Raw genomic sequence first — 12,786 nt, 5'->3', positions numbered from 1 at the left:
TTGTGAACCATTACGTGGATGCTGGGAATTGAACCCCAGTCTGCTGCAAGAACAAGTGCTCTTAACTGCCAAGCCATCTCTCTAGCTCCAGAGCTGTTGCTTTACGACCAGAGAGGACTCTACTCCTTGAGCCCACCGGGGTGGCTTGACCTTTGGGGATGAACATTTCTGGTGGCGTGACTTTAACATGGGGCTTAAGTTTTCGGTGTGTGGACTTTAAGACCTCACATTTGGAAACCATAGTTAGAATATGATTGTTCTGTTTATTGATCTAGAGGAGAGAATGTTTTGGAATCTGATGCCTTTTACCACTAGAGACTTCTCTATCCGGTCCCTCGCTGACCGCCTGGGGGACCTGAATTACCTCATATACGTGTTTCCTGACCGGCCGAAGGATGAAGTATATTCTAAGTACTACACACCAGTCCCATGTGAGCCCGCCACCGGTGAGCGCCTCTCTGCAGTGGGTTTTGTACTGACTTTAGTTTTGGTTTTGTTTGGGGTTTTGCTAGTGTTGGGGGCGGGGCATGCATGAGCATATGCGTGTATGTGCAAATCTCAAAACTCAAACAGCACCCCACTTGGCTGCAGGCAATACCCAGGGCAGGTGTCTGCAGGGTCTGTCAGTGAAAAGTCTCTGCCTCCTGAACGCTGAGATGAAAGTTGCACAGCACCATTCCTGACCAGAATATTCCGTATTGTTGTAATTTTTTAGAGGAAATACACAAATTCATTAAGAAAGACTTCACATATATCTAGAGGCTGGCTTCTGTAGACAGCTCTGTGGCGTTCTTCAACATCCTGTAGACCTGTGGTCTGTTCTCTCCCTGGGTACTTGGGAGGCTGCAGTCTGGTCAGAGAGAGAAAGCAGCAAGTGAGTCAGGGAAGAGTCCTGTTTACTTAGCAGTGGATTCCCTTAGGAGCAATAAAGTAAAAGTGGATAATGGAGGTGTGGCCAGGAGGGGGCACCATCTCTCTAGAGGGGTCGGGGAGGTTTCTGAGGAAGTGATGTGAATAGACTTGAACAAAGTAAGGAAACTGTCTTTGCAAAGACCTAGAGAACAAGCACCCTAGGCTGAGAGAGCAAGTACAGCTGAGGTGGCTGAAAAGCTCCCCAGAGCCTGGAGGAAGGATGCTTCCAGCCAAGCAGGAAGCCGGTGATCAGAACTGAGGCCAGGACACCTCAGTAATGGAGGCCGGGTGAAAGTTCAAAGCATGCGTAATCCTAAGTGCCCAGGACCCGCACTGTGTAAGAAGAGTGCCGACTCCTAATGCTTGTCCTTCTATTCCCACATGCACACCATGGTATATGTGTGCATGACACACACGCACACGCACACGAACACACGTAAGGGATTTCAGGTCAGTAATATATTCATGCTGTACCATGTTCCTGGTTGCACTGGATTCCATTACCTAGTGACTGTCCTATACCACAGTTAGACCATTGAGAGTCATATTATTTAACTTATTTTCACTTAGGACTGATATTGGGATAACCTAGTACAAGTATCTTGTTCAAAGACCATTCCTTAGGAAAAATTCCTAAGCAGAATGCGGTCAAAGGGCATTTTAAGCTTTTTGACAAATCTTTCCAAAACTGTTTTCAAAAATCCAGTTTCACATTTTCCCACAGCTATCTGTTGGACACCTATTTCTCTGTCTTTTTGCCAAACACAGGACAGCCTCCGTTCATGTCTGCCAGCCTGGTTGGCATAAAAGTGGTACTTTTTAGATCTTGTGTGTGTTTCTATGATTCTAGGCAACCTTTACCTCTGATGAGTAATAAGTTCGGAATAATTAGCATAGTAGCAGCAGCTAGCATTCGCCGGATGCCTCTGTGTTTCCTATAGTATCCGTCTTAGCCACTGTTCTCTCGCTGCGGAAAGACAGCAGGGCAGCTCTTACAAAGGAAAATATTTAATTGGGAGCTGGCTTACAGTATGACTATAACTCCTCTTACCTAAAAGGAAACCAAGGCGTAGGGAAATAAACTAATTTGCCAAAGATCTCATGGCTGGGAAGGGGCCAAGCCAGGATTTCAGCTTGATTTAGCTCCTGAACCTAGATTCTTCATCCACCATTGGCCAGCCTTGGCCATTTGTAATTTTTTTCTGTATTTCTCCCTTGTTATTGTTGTTTAAGTTATATTTTTATATAGAAAATATACTAATGTGAGGGTGAGGTGATTGTTCAGTCAGTAGAGTACTTGCTGTGAGTTTGTTACCTGGAGCCTACACATTTTTTAAAAAGCCAGGCAACGTGGCATTTGTAATACCAGTGTGTGTGTTCCTCCACATGCCTGGGCACACAAATGCATGTATACACATGCGTGTATATATATGCACATGTGTGAACACACATATACACGTGCCCAAGAAAAATATTAATCCTCTACTGATTTATCTATATAGAAAATCTTTTCTCTGTGTTATTTAAGTTTTATTTTCTCAAGGACAAAGACGTGATTTTCATAGAAACCCAGTCCATCTGCTTTTATTTTGTGTGTGCGTGTGTGTGTGATGTGCACATATACCATGGTGTGCATGTGAGAGTAGGAGGGCAAACATTGGGAGTCAGAACTCCTCTTACACGGTGTGGGTCTTGGGGATGGGACTTGTGCTATCAAATACCTTTACCCACTGAGCTGTCTTGCCGGCTCCAGCTGAAAAATTTTCAAAGCTTTTATTTTTCATTTATGGTGGCAGACACAGGCATAATCTCAGTTTGGGAGGCTGGGGCAGGAAGATCCAAAGTATAACACCTGCCTGGGGTAGAGAGTGAGTTCAAAGCCAGCGTGTACAACTTAGTGAGACACTGTCTCCAAACACAGTGAAAAGAGGCTTGGTGGTGGGGGGTGGGGTCCACTCAGTGGTAGAGCTTTTGCCTGGTATATATGATGCCCTAGGTTCAGTCCCCAGTACCAGACAAAGAGTCAGGTACAGCCATGAATTCATAAGGTAGAAGCAGGCAGATCTCTGTGAGGTTGAAGGCAGCCTGGCCTGCATAGTGAGAGATCCTGTTTCTAAAGAAAAACAAATATTTCACAAGTATACGCCACTAGCAGTTAACTACATGTGCCTGGCAGTGTCTGTCTTCTCTGTGTGGTACTTTCTAAATCATGCCAGCTGACCTGGAAGGTGGCCAGATTAGCAGTTTTAGTTCTGCACGTCGCTAGCAGGCCTCCCAGCACACAGAAATGTTACCTGCCTTGTCGTGTTCTGAGTCGAGATTAGGTGACTGTGTACTAACCCTAGAAAAGATGGGGTTTTTTGAGGGAGGTGTCTCTGAGGTCCCTGGTTTTCACTGTTCTTCTCCCTGGCAGCGAAAGCAGCAGACGGATATGTGAAGCCACAGATCAAGCAAGTGGTCCCCGAGTAAGTGTCCAGAGCCAGCTCTGTTCTGGTGCCTCTCTGCTTTGTGTTCTTCCCCCAGCACCCAGCAACTCTGCTGCTGGGTCCAGCATCCCTCGTACCCCAGTAAACCTGGCTTAGCCTTTGAGATGTAACTGAGTTTCAGTCATGCTGTGTGGCTAGGCCCCTGGGGTCCAGCCTCCTGTGTCCTGAAAAGGACATGAAGATGTCCCCCTAACCCCTCCTCCAGTCCATGTGGCTGAAGTTGTGTTCTGCTTCCTTCCACAGGTTTGCTAATGCTTCTACAGATGCAGGGAGTGGCGCCACCTACATGGACCAGGCTCCTTCCCCAGTAGTGTGCCCCCAGGCTCACTACAACATGTACCCACAGAAGTAGGTCATGCTCTTGGGACATAAATGGGGAGCAACTGGGCCCTTGGCCTCGGGTTGGACCACTAAGGCCTAGAGTCAGGGCAAAGGAACCTGAAAGTTCTCTGGGTCTTATCTCACCTGGCCTAGGTCCAGGCCTGCGAGAGGGGGAGATTCCACCACATGTTTAAAGCATCAATGGTCACGAGCAAATTGGCATCTGCTCCTCTTCTGTGAACAAATGGAGATTTGCCACGCTCTGTGTGTAAGGACTGTCTAGAGTCTGGAAGAGGGCAGCTAGGATAGATTGCACAGTCTGATGACTTAGCCAGCGTAGGTCTTTGGTTTCTGTCAGGAGATCTTCTTTCTAGTGAGGGCCTAAGTTGAAGGGACAGCCCAGCTCTCTCACCGGATGGGTTGTGGGGTTTCAGATGATAACCTTTACCCCTACCCCTCATCACTTGTCTTTTCCCTGAAGCCCCGACTCCGTCCTTGATACCGATGGGGACTTCGATCTGGAAGACACAATGGATGTGGCACGGCGCGTGGAAGAGCTCTTAGGCCGGCCCATGGACAGTCAGTGGGTCCCTCACGCGCAGTCATGACCAGACCTCACCGCCTGCAGCTTCATCGTCCTCATGGAGGAACTTCCTGTGGATGTTTTAATTCCATGAATCGCTTCTCTTTGGAAACAATATTCGTAATGTGAAGTGTTAATACTAGTTGTGACTTTAATGTCTCTGTGCATAGTGGCACTAGTGAAGGGAGTGCGCGTGAGTGTGAGTGTGTGAGTTTGCACGTTGTGTTTTTTTTCCACCCCTGCTGTCCAGTCTAAGCCGCCACACCAGGGCAGAGGCCGTGCTTGTTTTTACCATGTGCAAAAAAGCAGTCGGTTCCCTGAACCCTGGAACCTGGCCATGTGTCTTAAGGGTGGCTGACCCTCGACACGTGACTGTCCAAGTAAGAAAAGGACAAAGAGAGGAAAAGCACCCGTCTCTGGGGAGCCTCCGTCCCTCTGCCAGGTAGTCCATAGTCCAAGCAAGCTGTCATTGTCCCCTGCCTGTCTTCTGAAATGTAGATGACTGTCTGTTGGTAAAAGCCAGTGCCTCACGTGTCCCCTCTCCCTTTACTTAAGGGACAGAAAGGGGAGCTGAATCAAAGACGTTGGGGCAAGGGTGGTCACAGGTTTTTGGGTGGGGAGTGACTGTTTTCACCACTTCCCCAATCTTAACACTGGCTCCTTCCCTCTGCTCACTCAGTCAGTTTCTAGAACTGCCACTCAGCTTACTTACGTGTGCGTACTCAAGTGGGCCTGTTTAACAAAATAGTGGAGAGGAAGGAGGGCCACCCAGGTCTGAGCGTACAGGTACAGGTGATACCCTGCGCTCCACCGGCACGGGTGTGGCGGACCCAATCCCAGCTCCAGATGCTGGGTGTGGCCTGTCTTCGACACAGGCTGTGCCTGCATTATCCAAGGCTTTTCTCCAAGCTTGCTGATAATGACTTTCTGCAAATGTCCGGTGGTGTTTTTGTTTCTGAATCAGGTCTTTTTTTTTTTTTAATGTTTTTCCCATTCACACCTTAATTTGACATCAAATTTCCCTCTTCCTGCATCAGGTCCTGGGTCCTCGGTACCCAGATCACTTCATCTCCCTTCACTGTCACATAGTGTCCTGAGGATTAGGCAGTAGGAATGGGACCTGTACCCAGGGCCAGTCTGCCAAGCAGGTAGCCAGCACTGTGCTGGGTGCTGGGTGCCATTGGGGATTGGGGAAATGCAGTCAGCAGGTTTGCCAGGAAGCTTGAAAAGCTGTAGAAGCAAAGCGGAAAGCCTCAGTGTGATTTTGTTCCACAGTCTCCTCTGTACTGTCTCCAGAAGGAAGGAAGGGACTGCAGTGGGCCGTCAGGGAGAGGGGCAAGCAGAGCAGCTACCACTCACGCTTGCGAAGCCCCCCTTGGCTTCCTCTCCCAAACCAGGGCAGAGGCACGCCCAGGAGAGGAGCCCCAAAACCTTATTTTTATACATGCAAGTAAATAAACATATTTTTTTTACAAAAATAACTTCTGAATTTATCAGTGTTTTACTGTTAAAGGAAAATACTCCTGTGTAGTAAATTATTTATTGGGAGATGAGTTTTTAAAAGCTGCTGTTTGCCTTGGCTTGGTTTTATACACTGATTTTTCTATGCCTGGCGGTAGCCTCTCTGCCTCAGGTGCTGGCTGGATGGAGGAGGTGTGAGCCCCCTCCCTGCCTCCTCGGAAGAAAGCTGGAACTGCTAGAGAAGTCCAGGCTTAGGGACTCTTCCCTACCTGCCTTTGGCTATTTGTCCCAGTAACCCTCACAAGGGTGTGGCCTCTACATGTGTGGTGGGTATGGCCCCAGGGCATGGGGAGAGTGGAGCAGCCTGGCACCCCTGGAAGGTTCTAAGTTTACTTTCAAGTTGGTTTGGAGAAAAGGGTGCCAAAAAGTGAGGCTTCCACAAAGTTGTTAAACTGCCTGGACTTACTGAGGCTGTGCCTGGACCTGGGAGAGGTTTTTAACTGGAAAGTGTGTTCCCTATCTGCATGCTGGCCTCTCTCTGCCCCACTCCTGCACACAAAGACGAGGGCAGGTCTCCACCCGCCTCTTGCCTGCTCTCAGACTCACCCGTGAGTCAGGAAAATCTCAGCTTTGGGGTGTGGCGTTGAGGGGAGTTGCTTTGTAGAGATGGAAGGAGACTTGAAGTGGCTATCTCCTACAACAAAAATATTCTTTTATAATTTTTCTTTTTAATGTTTTATTTCAGATACATATTTTAGTGTCGAGGCAGATTAGTATATAGTCACCAAAAAGTATTGTGTATAAATTGAGACAGCCACAAAATTGTGTATTTTATGTTACAATAAAGGCGTCTCCTGAAGGATAATATTGAGTCCTGTTTCCTTTCCATCACGTGCCAAGGGAGGGTGGCTTTGACAGGAAATGTTTTCAGTCGCCAGCATGACCCTAAGAAGGGGAACTAGTTGAGACTCGGTGGCCCGAGATTACACGCCATTGGCTTTGGCATCTCTTACCCTCCTGCTGGGAAAAGATTGGGCTGAGAGCCACCTCAGATTCTCCTCAGACTCTTCCTGATGGAAAGCCAACCTTAACTGAGTACCTTTAGATTCCTCCCCTGAGCCTGGCACCATGTCGGAAAACTGGCGGTGACAGCACATTGGTTCCCGATACCCAAGGTCATAAAATACAAGAGAACATGAAGGAAGGGTCATGGAGATCCTGAGCTAGCCTTTCTCTCTCTCTCTCTCTCTCTCTCTCTCTCTCTCTCTCTCTCTCTCTCTCTCTCTCTCTCTCTCGTGGTGCTGGGACTTGAACCTGTGTCCTCAGCATGCCAGGGAAGTACTCTATGTCCCCTAAGGCCTAGCCCTCTTTTTCTTTTGAGACAAGGTCTCAGGCTGTGGTTGAACTCCCGTCTTTCTTTCTCAGTCTCCAGAGTAAACAGGCCCTCAGCAGCAGCCCAGTGTGCCAGCCATTGGAACAAATAGAAGTTTAGGAAGGAAAAGGCCTTCAACTTGAGGGATAGACTTAGAGGAAAGCATGAGAAGGGCTGGAGCCATGTTATGTGTGGGCCAGAATGTTCTAGGTTTGGTAGCTCATTTCCCACAGGTTCTCTGGAGATCCTGGGCCAGGGGCTATGCTGTGGGAGTCTCTTGGCTAGGGATGAGGCTGCAAGGAGGCAGGGACCAAGACACCTCACAGGCTGAGTGGAACGGTAATGGATGAACTCTCAGCAAGTCAGAATGACAGATTTCCGTTGTAAGTGTCTCTGTGTCTTAGTCAGGGTTACTGTTGCTTCAGTGAGGCAACATGACCAAAGAGCACGTTGGGGAGGGGAGGGTTTATTTGGCTTAGACCTTCTCAGAACTATCATCAGGAATGATGGGGAAAGAGCAAACAGGATGAAGATACAGAGTCTGAATGCAGTCCTCTGGTTGCTGCCTTGAATCTTTTGCGTTTCTTTTGTTTTTTTTTTTTTTTTTCCCGTGATTTATTTATTCTTCTTTTATGTGCATTGATGTCTAGGTGAGGGTGCTGGATCCCCTGGAACTGGAGTTCCAGACAGAACTGTGAGCTACGTGTGGATGCTGGGAACTGAACCCTGGTCCTCTCTGGACAAGCAGCCATTGCTCTTAACCACTGAGCCATCTCTCCAGCCCCTCCTTCTGGGTTTTGGCAAGCCTGCCATACACCTGGGTGGAGTTTTTGTAAGGTCAGGTTAAAGATATTGGTCCTGCAGGTTGGAGGTCCTTTACAGGTCAGGTTAAAGATGACAGTCACATGCAGGGAAGTCCTTCAAAAGACAGAAGTCGGGACAGGAACTCAAATGGGGTAGGAACCTGGAGGCCAGAGCAGATGCATAGGCCATGGAGGGGGTGCTACTTACTGGCTTGTTCTCCAAGGCTTGTTCAGCCTGCTTTCTTATAGAACCCAGGACCACCTGTGTAGGCATAACGTTATTGTGCACTATGTAAAGATTATCCTTGTATATTATTCAAAAGCTGATTTTGGTGCCCCCAGATCTGGTTGCAAAACATTACTTCTAAATTATTGGTCAATAAAGAAGCTGATTAATCAATGACTGAGCAGGGGAGAAAACAGGGCTGGGCTTCCTCCCAGTCAGGGGATGGAAGAGACAGGAAGAAGAAGGGATTTGAAACAGAGAGTCAGGGGACACCATGAGAAAACACCTGGAGCCCAGAGAGCCGGATAATACTAAAATGCAAGTATCATGGAGATTTTGACTGGGAGGTCGCCAGATTAGTTTTGAGGATTGAAATACAGAGTAGTACTGCTCAGCTGTTGTGCCCTTAAAGCTTGTTAAATAAATATAATCCACTCTCAATTATTTTGGAGTTAGCTGGGTTAGGAAAACTGCAACAAACATACTTATTAAAAAGCCACTAGTAGGGGCTAGAGAGATGGCTCAGAAGTTAAGAGCTCTGACTTCTCTTCCAGAGGCCCTCCCCCCCCCCAGTTCAATTCCCAGCAAGCACGTGGCTCACAACCATCTGTAATGGAATCTGATGCCCTCTTCTGGTGTGTCTGAAGAGAGCAACAGTGTACTCGCATACATAAATTAAATCTTAAAAAAAAAAAAAAAAAAAAAAAAAAGCTATTAACACACCTGTCCAGGGGTGTCCTCACCCACACTGGACCAGGCCCTTCCCCATCAATCACTAATTAAGAAATTATACTACAAGCCTGCTTATAGCTCAATCTTGTTGAGGAATTTTCTTCATTGAGGTTCTCTCTAATGACTCTAGCTTGTGTCAAGTTGACATAAAATTAGCCAGCACACTCTACTATAAACTAGGCATGATGGTATATGCCTGTAATCCCAGCACTCAGGAGGCAGAGGCACGCAGATCTCTGAATTCAAGACCTGCTCTACAGAGTTTCAGGATAGTCAGTGATACACAGAGAAACCCAGTCTCCAAAAAACAAACAAACAAACAAGCAAACATCCAAAACACAAAAGCACTTACTGCTCTTGCAGAAGGCCTGAATTCGGTCCCCAGCATCCACATGGTGGCTTACAATCAACCATATGTAGCTCCATTTCCAGGAGATCCAGTACCCTCTTCTGGCCTCCATAGGCACCAGGCACACCTCTGATACATGAACATCCGTGTAGGTAAATACTCATACTCGTAAATAAATAAATAAGTGTTCAGTAGGAAGCAGAGTGTATTGAACACGCTGCAGAGGTCATCACACTGGGCAGTAACTAGAATACTATCTGCAGTATGAGGTGTGGGAACATGTCTACAGTTTTACGTTCTTAAGTGGTTAGATTGAGCACTTTGTGTACAGTGTCCTGATTGGCTGGTGCTCAGTGTGGGAGTTCATATGAGCCCCAATGGGCAAGCAGTTTCCAGTCGTACAATTTCTGCCATCCAAATAAGGGCCACATGAATCATAGCCATGCAAACAGGACAAGATTCAGTCCTTGTCCTAGTTTGGTTTCTATGACTGTGACCAAAAGCAACCTGAAAAGCAAAGGGTTTATTTCTGCTCACAGCTGGGGCCCATCAGGACAGATAGTCAGGGCAGGAACTGAAGCAAGATCACTGGAGGAGTGCTGCATACTGGCTTGCTCCCCCTAGCTTCCTCAGCCTGTTTTCTTACACACCCTCTGACCAACTGTCTAGGACTGGAACCGCCCACAGTGGGTTGGGCCTCCCACATCAGTCATCAATCAAGAAAATGACCCACAGGCTTGCCCAGGCCAATCTGATGGCAGCATTTTCTCAGGGTTCCCTCTGCTCAGATGACTCTAGTTTATGTCTAATTGGCAAACTAACTAACATAATCTTGGCCAAAGGCTCAGGTCACAGGATAACAGGTTGGGCAGGGAGGGTGGGGCTCAAGGACTTGCCATAGCTCCAGGTGGCTGGATAACTGTCAGGGCAGGGAGGGAGACTCAGGGACCTTTCCTAAGGCCCTGTGGGAAGTTCCAAGTCGGGGATCTCTCTCACCACAAAGTCAGATTTATCTCTGTAATTCAGAGAGAGCTTGGCATATATGACCTTTTTCTTCATCAGTGTGTGAGCTTCTGGCTTCCTGCTCAAAAAAAAAAAAAAAAAAAAAAAAAAAAGTAGTCTTTTTTTTTTTTTTTTTTTTTTCTACCAAGGGATGAGCTATGATAACCCTCTGTTGGAAATAGTTTCTCCCTGTGGCTGCTCTCAAGGACATGCTGTTTTAGCTTGAGGCTGTTTAGCTGTTCCTCTCTCCATTCCAGAGCCAGGGGACCTAGCCTGTCTCAGGATACTGGAGGTTGGTGGACACATCACGTACACACACATACGTATACCATAACAATTAGCATGTTGTTTTTAGAATATTGAATTTTATGTCTATGAGTGTCTTGCCTGCCTGTGTTTCTGTGCACTGTATGAGCTTTGTGCTCGCAGTGACCCAGAAGAAGGCATAAGATCTCCAGGAACCGAAGGGGAACTGAGCCCAGGTCCTCTACAAAGGCAGCAAGCACAGCAAGTGCTCTTAACTGCTGAGCCGTCTCTCGAACCCCTACAGACGGTTTGAGCTTATTGTGTGCTGCGGAAAATGTAAACATTGATGCTTTTCCAGATCATGTCATGAAAGCAGCACTGTCCTAATGCCAGAGTCAGACCAAGACATCACATGACTCATGAAGACGGACACAAATATCCTGAACACCCGGCTGGCAGATTATACCCACCAACATATAAAGGGAACTGTTATATAAAATATAAAAAGACATTAAAAAAAGAACACATCAGCATATAAACGGAGCTGTACACTAACACTGTAAGACTCAAAGTGAGCCTTAGCTACTGGAAGACCTCCAAATGAGTTTGATTTATCTCTGTAATTCAGAGGGAGCTTAGCATAAGAGAGCCTATTTGAGTATCAGTATAAGTGAAAGAAGAAACTGAGCTGGGTGACGATGCCTTTAGCCCAGCATTCAGGAGGCAGAGGCAGGTGGCTCTCTGAGTTCCATGCCAGCCTGGACAACAGAGTGAGCTCTAGGACAGCCAGGGCTACACAAAGAAGTTCTGTCTCCATAAAAAAGGAGAGAGAAGAAAAGCACCCTGACCAGTTATAGAGTCTCTTGTGCAATGTATGGAAGCTTCACCTGTCCATAAAAAAAGCCTATGGCCAATGAGCTGAGGCAGGATTAGAAGGTGGGACATCAGGCAGAGGGAGGATTCTGGGAGACAGTCAGGCTTGGGGGATGAGGGGAGATTTGCCCCAGACACAGAGGACAATCATATGAAACTGAGGAGCAGGTAACCAGCCATGTGGCTTGACTTGGGACAGAGTAAATGGGAACTAGTCAGGGAAAAAGCAAAGCTTTTGGCCCAAGCATTCATTTATTCACGAAATATTAAGTTTATTTCTGGGACTGGAGAGATGGCTCAGTGGTTAAGAGGTCCTGAGTTCAATTCCCTGCAACCACATGGTGGCTCACAACTATTCATAATGAGACCTGGTGCCCTCTTTGAACCCACAGGCATACATGCAGGCAAAACACTGTATACATAAGTAAATAAATCTTTTTTTTTTTTAAGTTTATTTCTGGAAACAAAATGGATGGGTGGAAAAACATGAAGTTACAGGTGGCTTTAACTGCAACCATTTCAGAGGATGCTGAAACCTGACAGCTACCATCACACTGGTGAAAAACCCCACGCTCTCCCTAAGATCTGGAATCAGTAAGCGTGATACTCCTCTGTGGGAAAGCATCCTCAGTATAAAGCCTCAGTGGCTCCAGCACATCCTGAGAAATGAGCAGCAGCACAGAATAGGACACAGTCACAGGGGGTGTCAGGGGGTGTGGCTATAAGTATAGAAGCAACTCTTGCAACTTAGTAAGAAGGAAAAAAAAAAAAACCTCAAATGTGAGTGTATGATATTAGATATTTCTTTACATATGGCCAACAAACATGGAAAGATGATTGATGTGTCATAAGTAAAGTGAACATTAAAACCACAATAAGGCAAAGCAGTGGTGGTCCGTGCCTTTAATCAGGAAACAAAGGCAGGAGGATCTCTGAGTTCGAGGCCAGCCTGGCCTACAAAATGAGTTCCAGGACAGCCTGGGCTACACAGAGAAACTCTGTCTATCAAACAATCACACACAATGAGATACCATGTCACGCACTTTAGAATAAGTGTTGGAGGAGGCGGGTGTGAGGATGTATATTTGTAAATCCAGTGATCAGGAAACTGAGGCTAGAGGATGAAAAATTCAAGGCTAGGGTCTGAGAGATGGCAGGGAAAGGCACTTGCTGCCAAGCCTGATGACCTTATCTTGATCGTGATACCCACATGGTGGAATGACAGGACCCATGCCCACAGGTTACCTCTGATCTTCACACATGCTGTGCACAGATACAAATACATATTTTGTGTTATTTCTTTAAGACAGGTTCTATGTAGCCCTGGCTATCCTGAAACCTGCTTTGTAGTTCAGGCTGACTTGAACTCACAGGGATCCACCTGCCTCCGCCTCCAGCGTGCTGGGATCAAAGGTATGTA

The 12,786-nt window shown here is 46.9% G+C and overlaps 1 protein-coding gene across 2 annotated transcripts in view; it reads left to right on the top strand.

Annotated features, from left to right (window-relative positions):
• STAT5B (signal transducer and activator of transcription 5B) overlaps positions 1-6,628 on the top strand; it is a 39,025-nt gene extending 32,397 nt beyond the window's left edge. For both annotated transcript variants that reach the window (XM_080923674.1, XM_080923673.1), the window contains exons 16-19: positions 276-446; positions 3,326-3,377; positions 3,642-3,746; positions 4,201-6,628. In XM_080923674.1, the coding sequence (XP_080779800.1) occupies positions 276-446; positions 3,326-3,377; positions 3,642-3,746; positions 4,201-4,327 (455 nt within the window). In that variant the 3' untranslated portion in view covers positions 4,328-6,628. The remainder of the gene's footprint in view (positions 1-275; positions 447-3,325; positions 3,378-3,641; positions 3,747-4,200) is intronic.
• The last annotated feature ends 6,158 nt before the right edge of the window (positions 6,629-12,786 follow it).

Source organism: Micromys minutus, assembly GCF_963924665.1.
Source record: "Micromys minutus genome assembly, chromosome: 10".
Taxonomy (NCBI): domain Eukaryota; kingdom Metazoa; phylum Chordata; class Mammalia; order Rodentia; family Muridae; genus Micromys; species Micromys minutus.
This window is presented reverse-complemented; position numbering and strand designations above follow the sequence as displayed.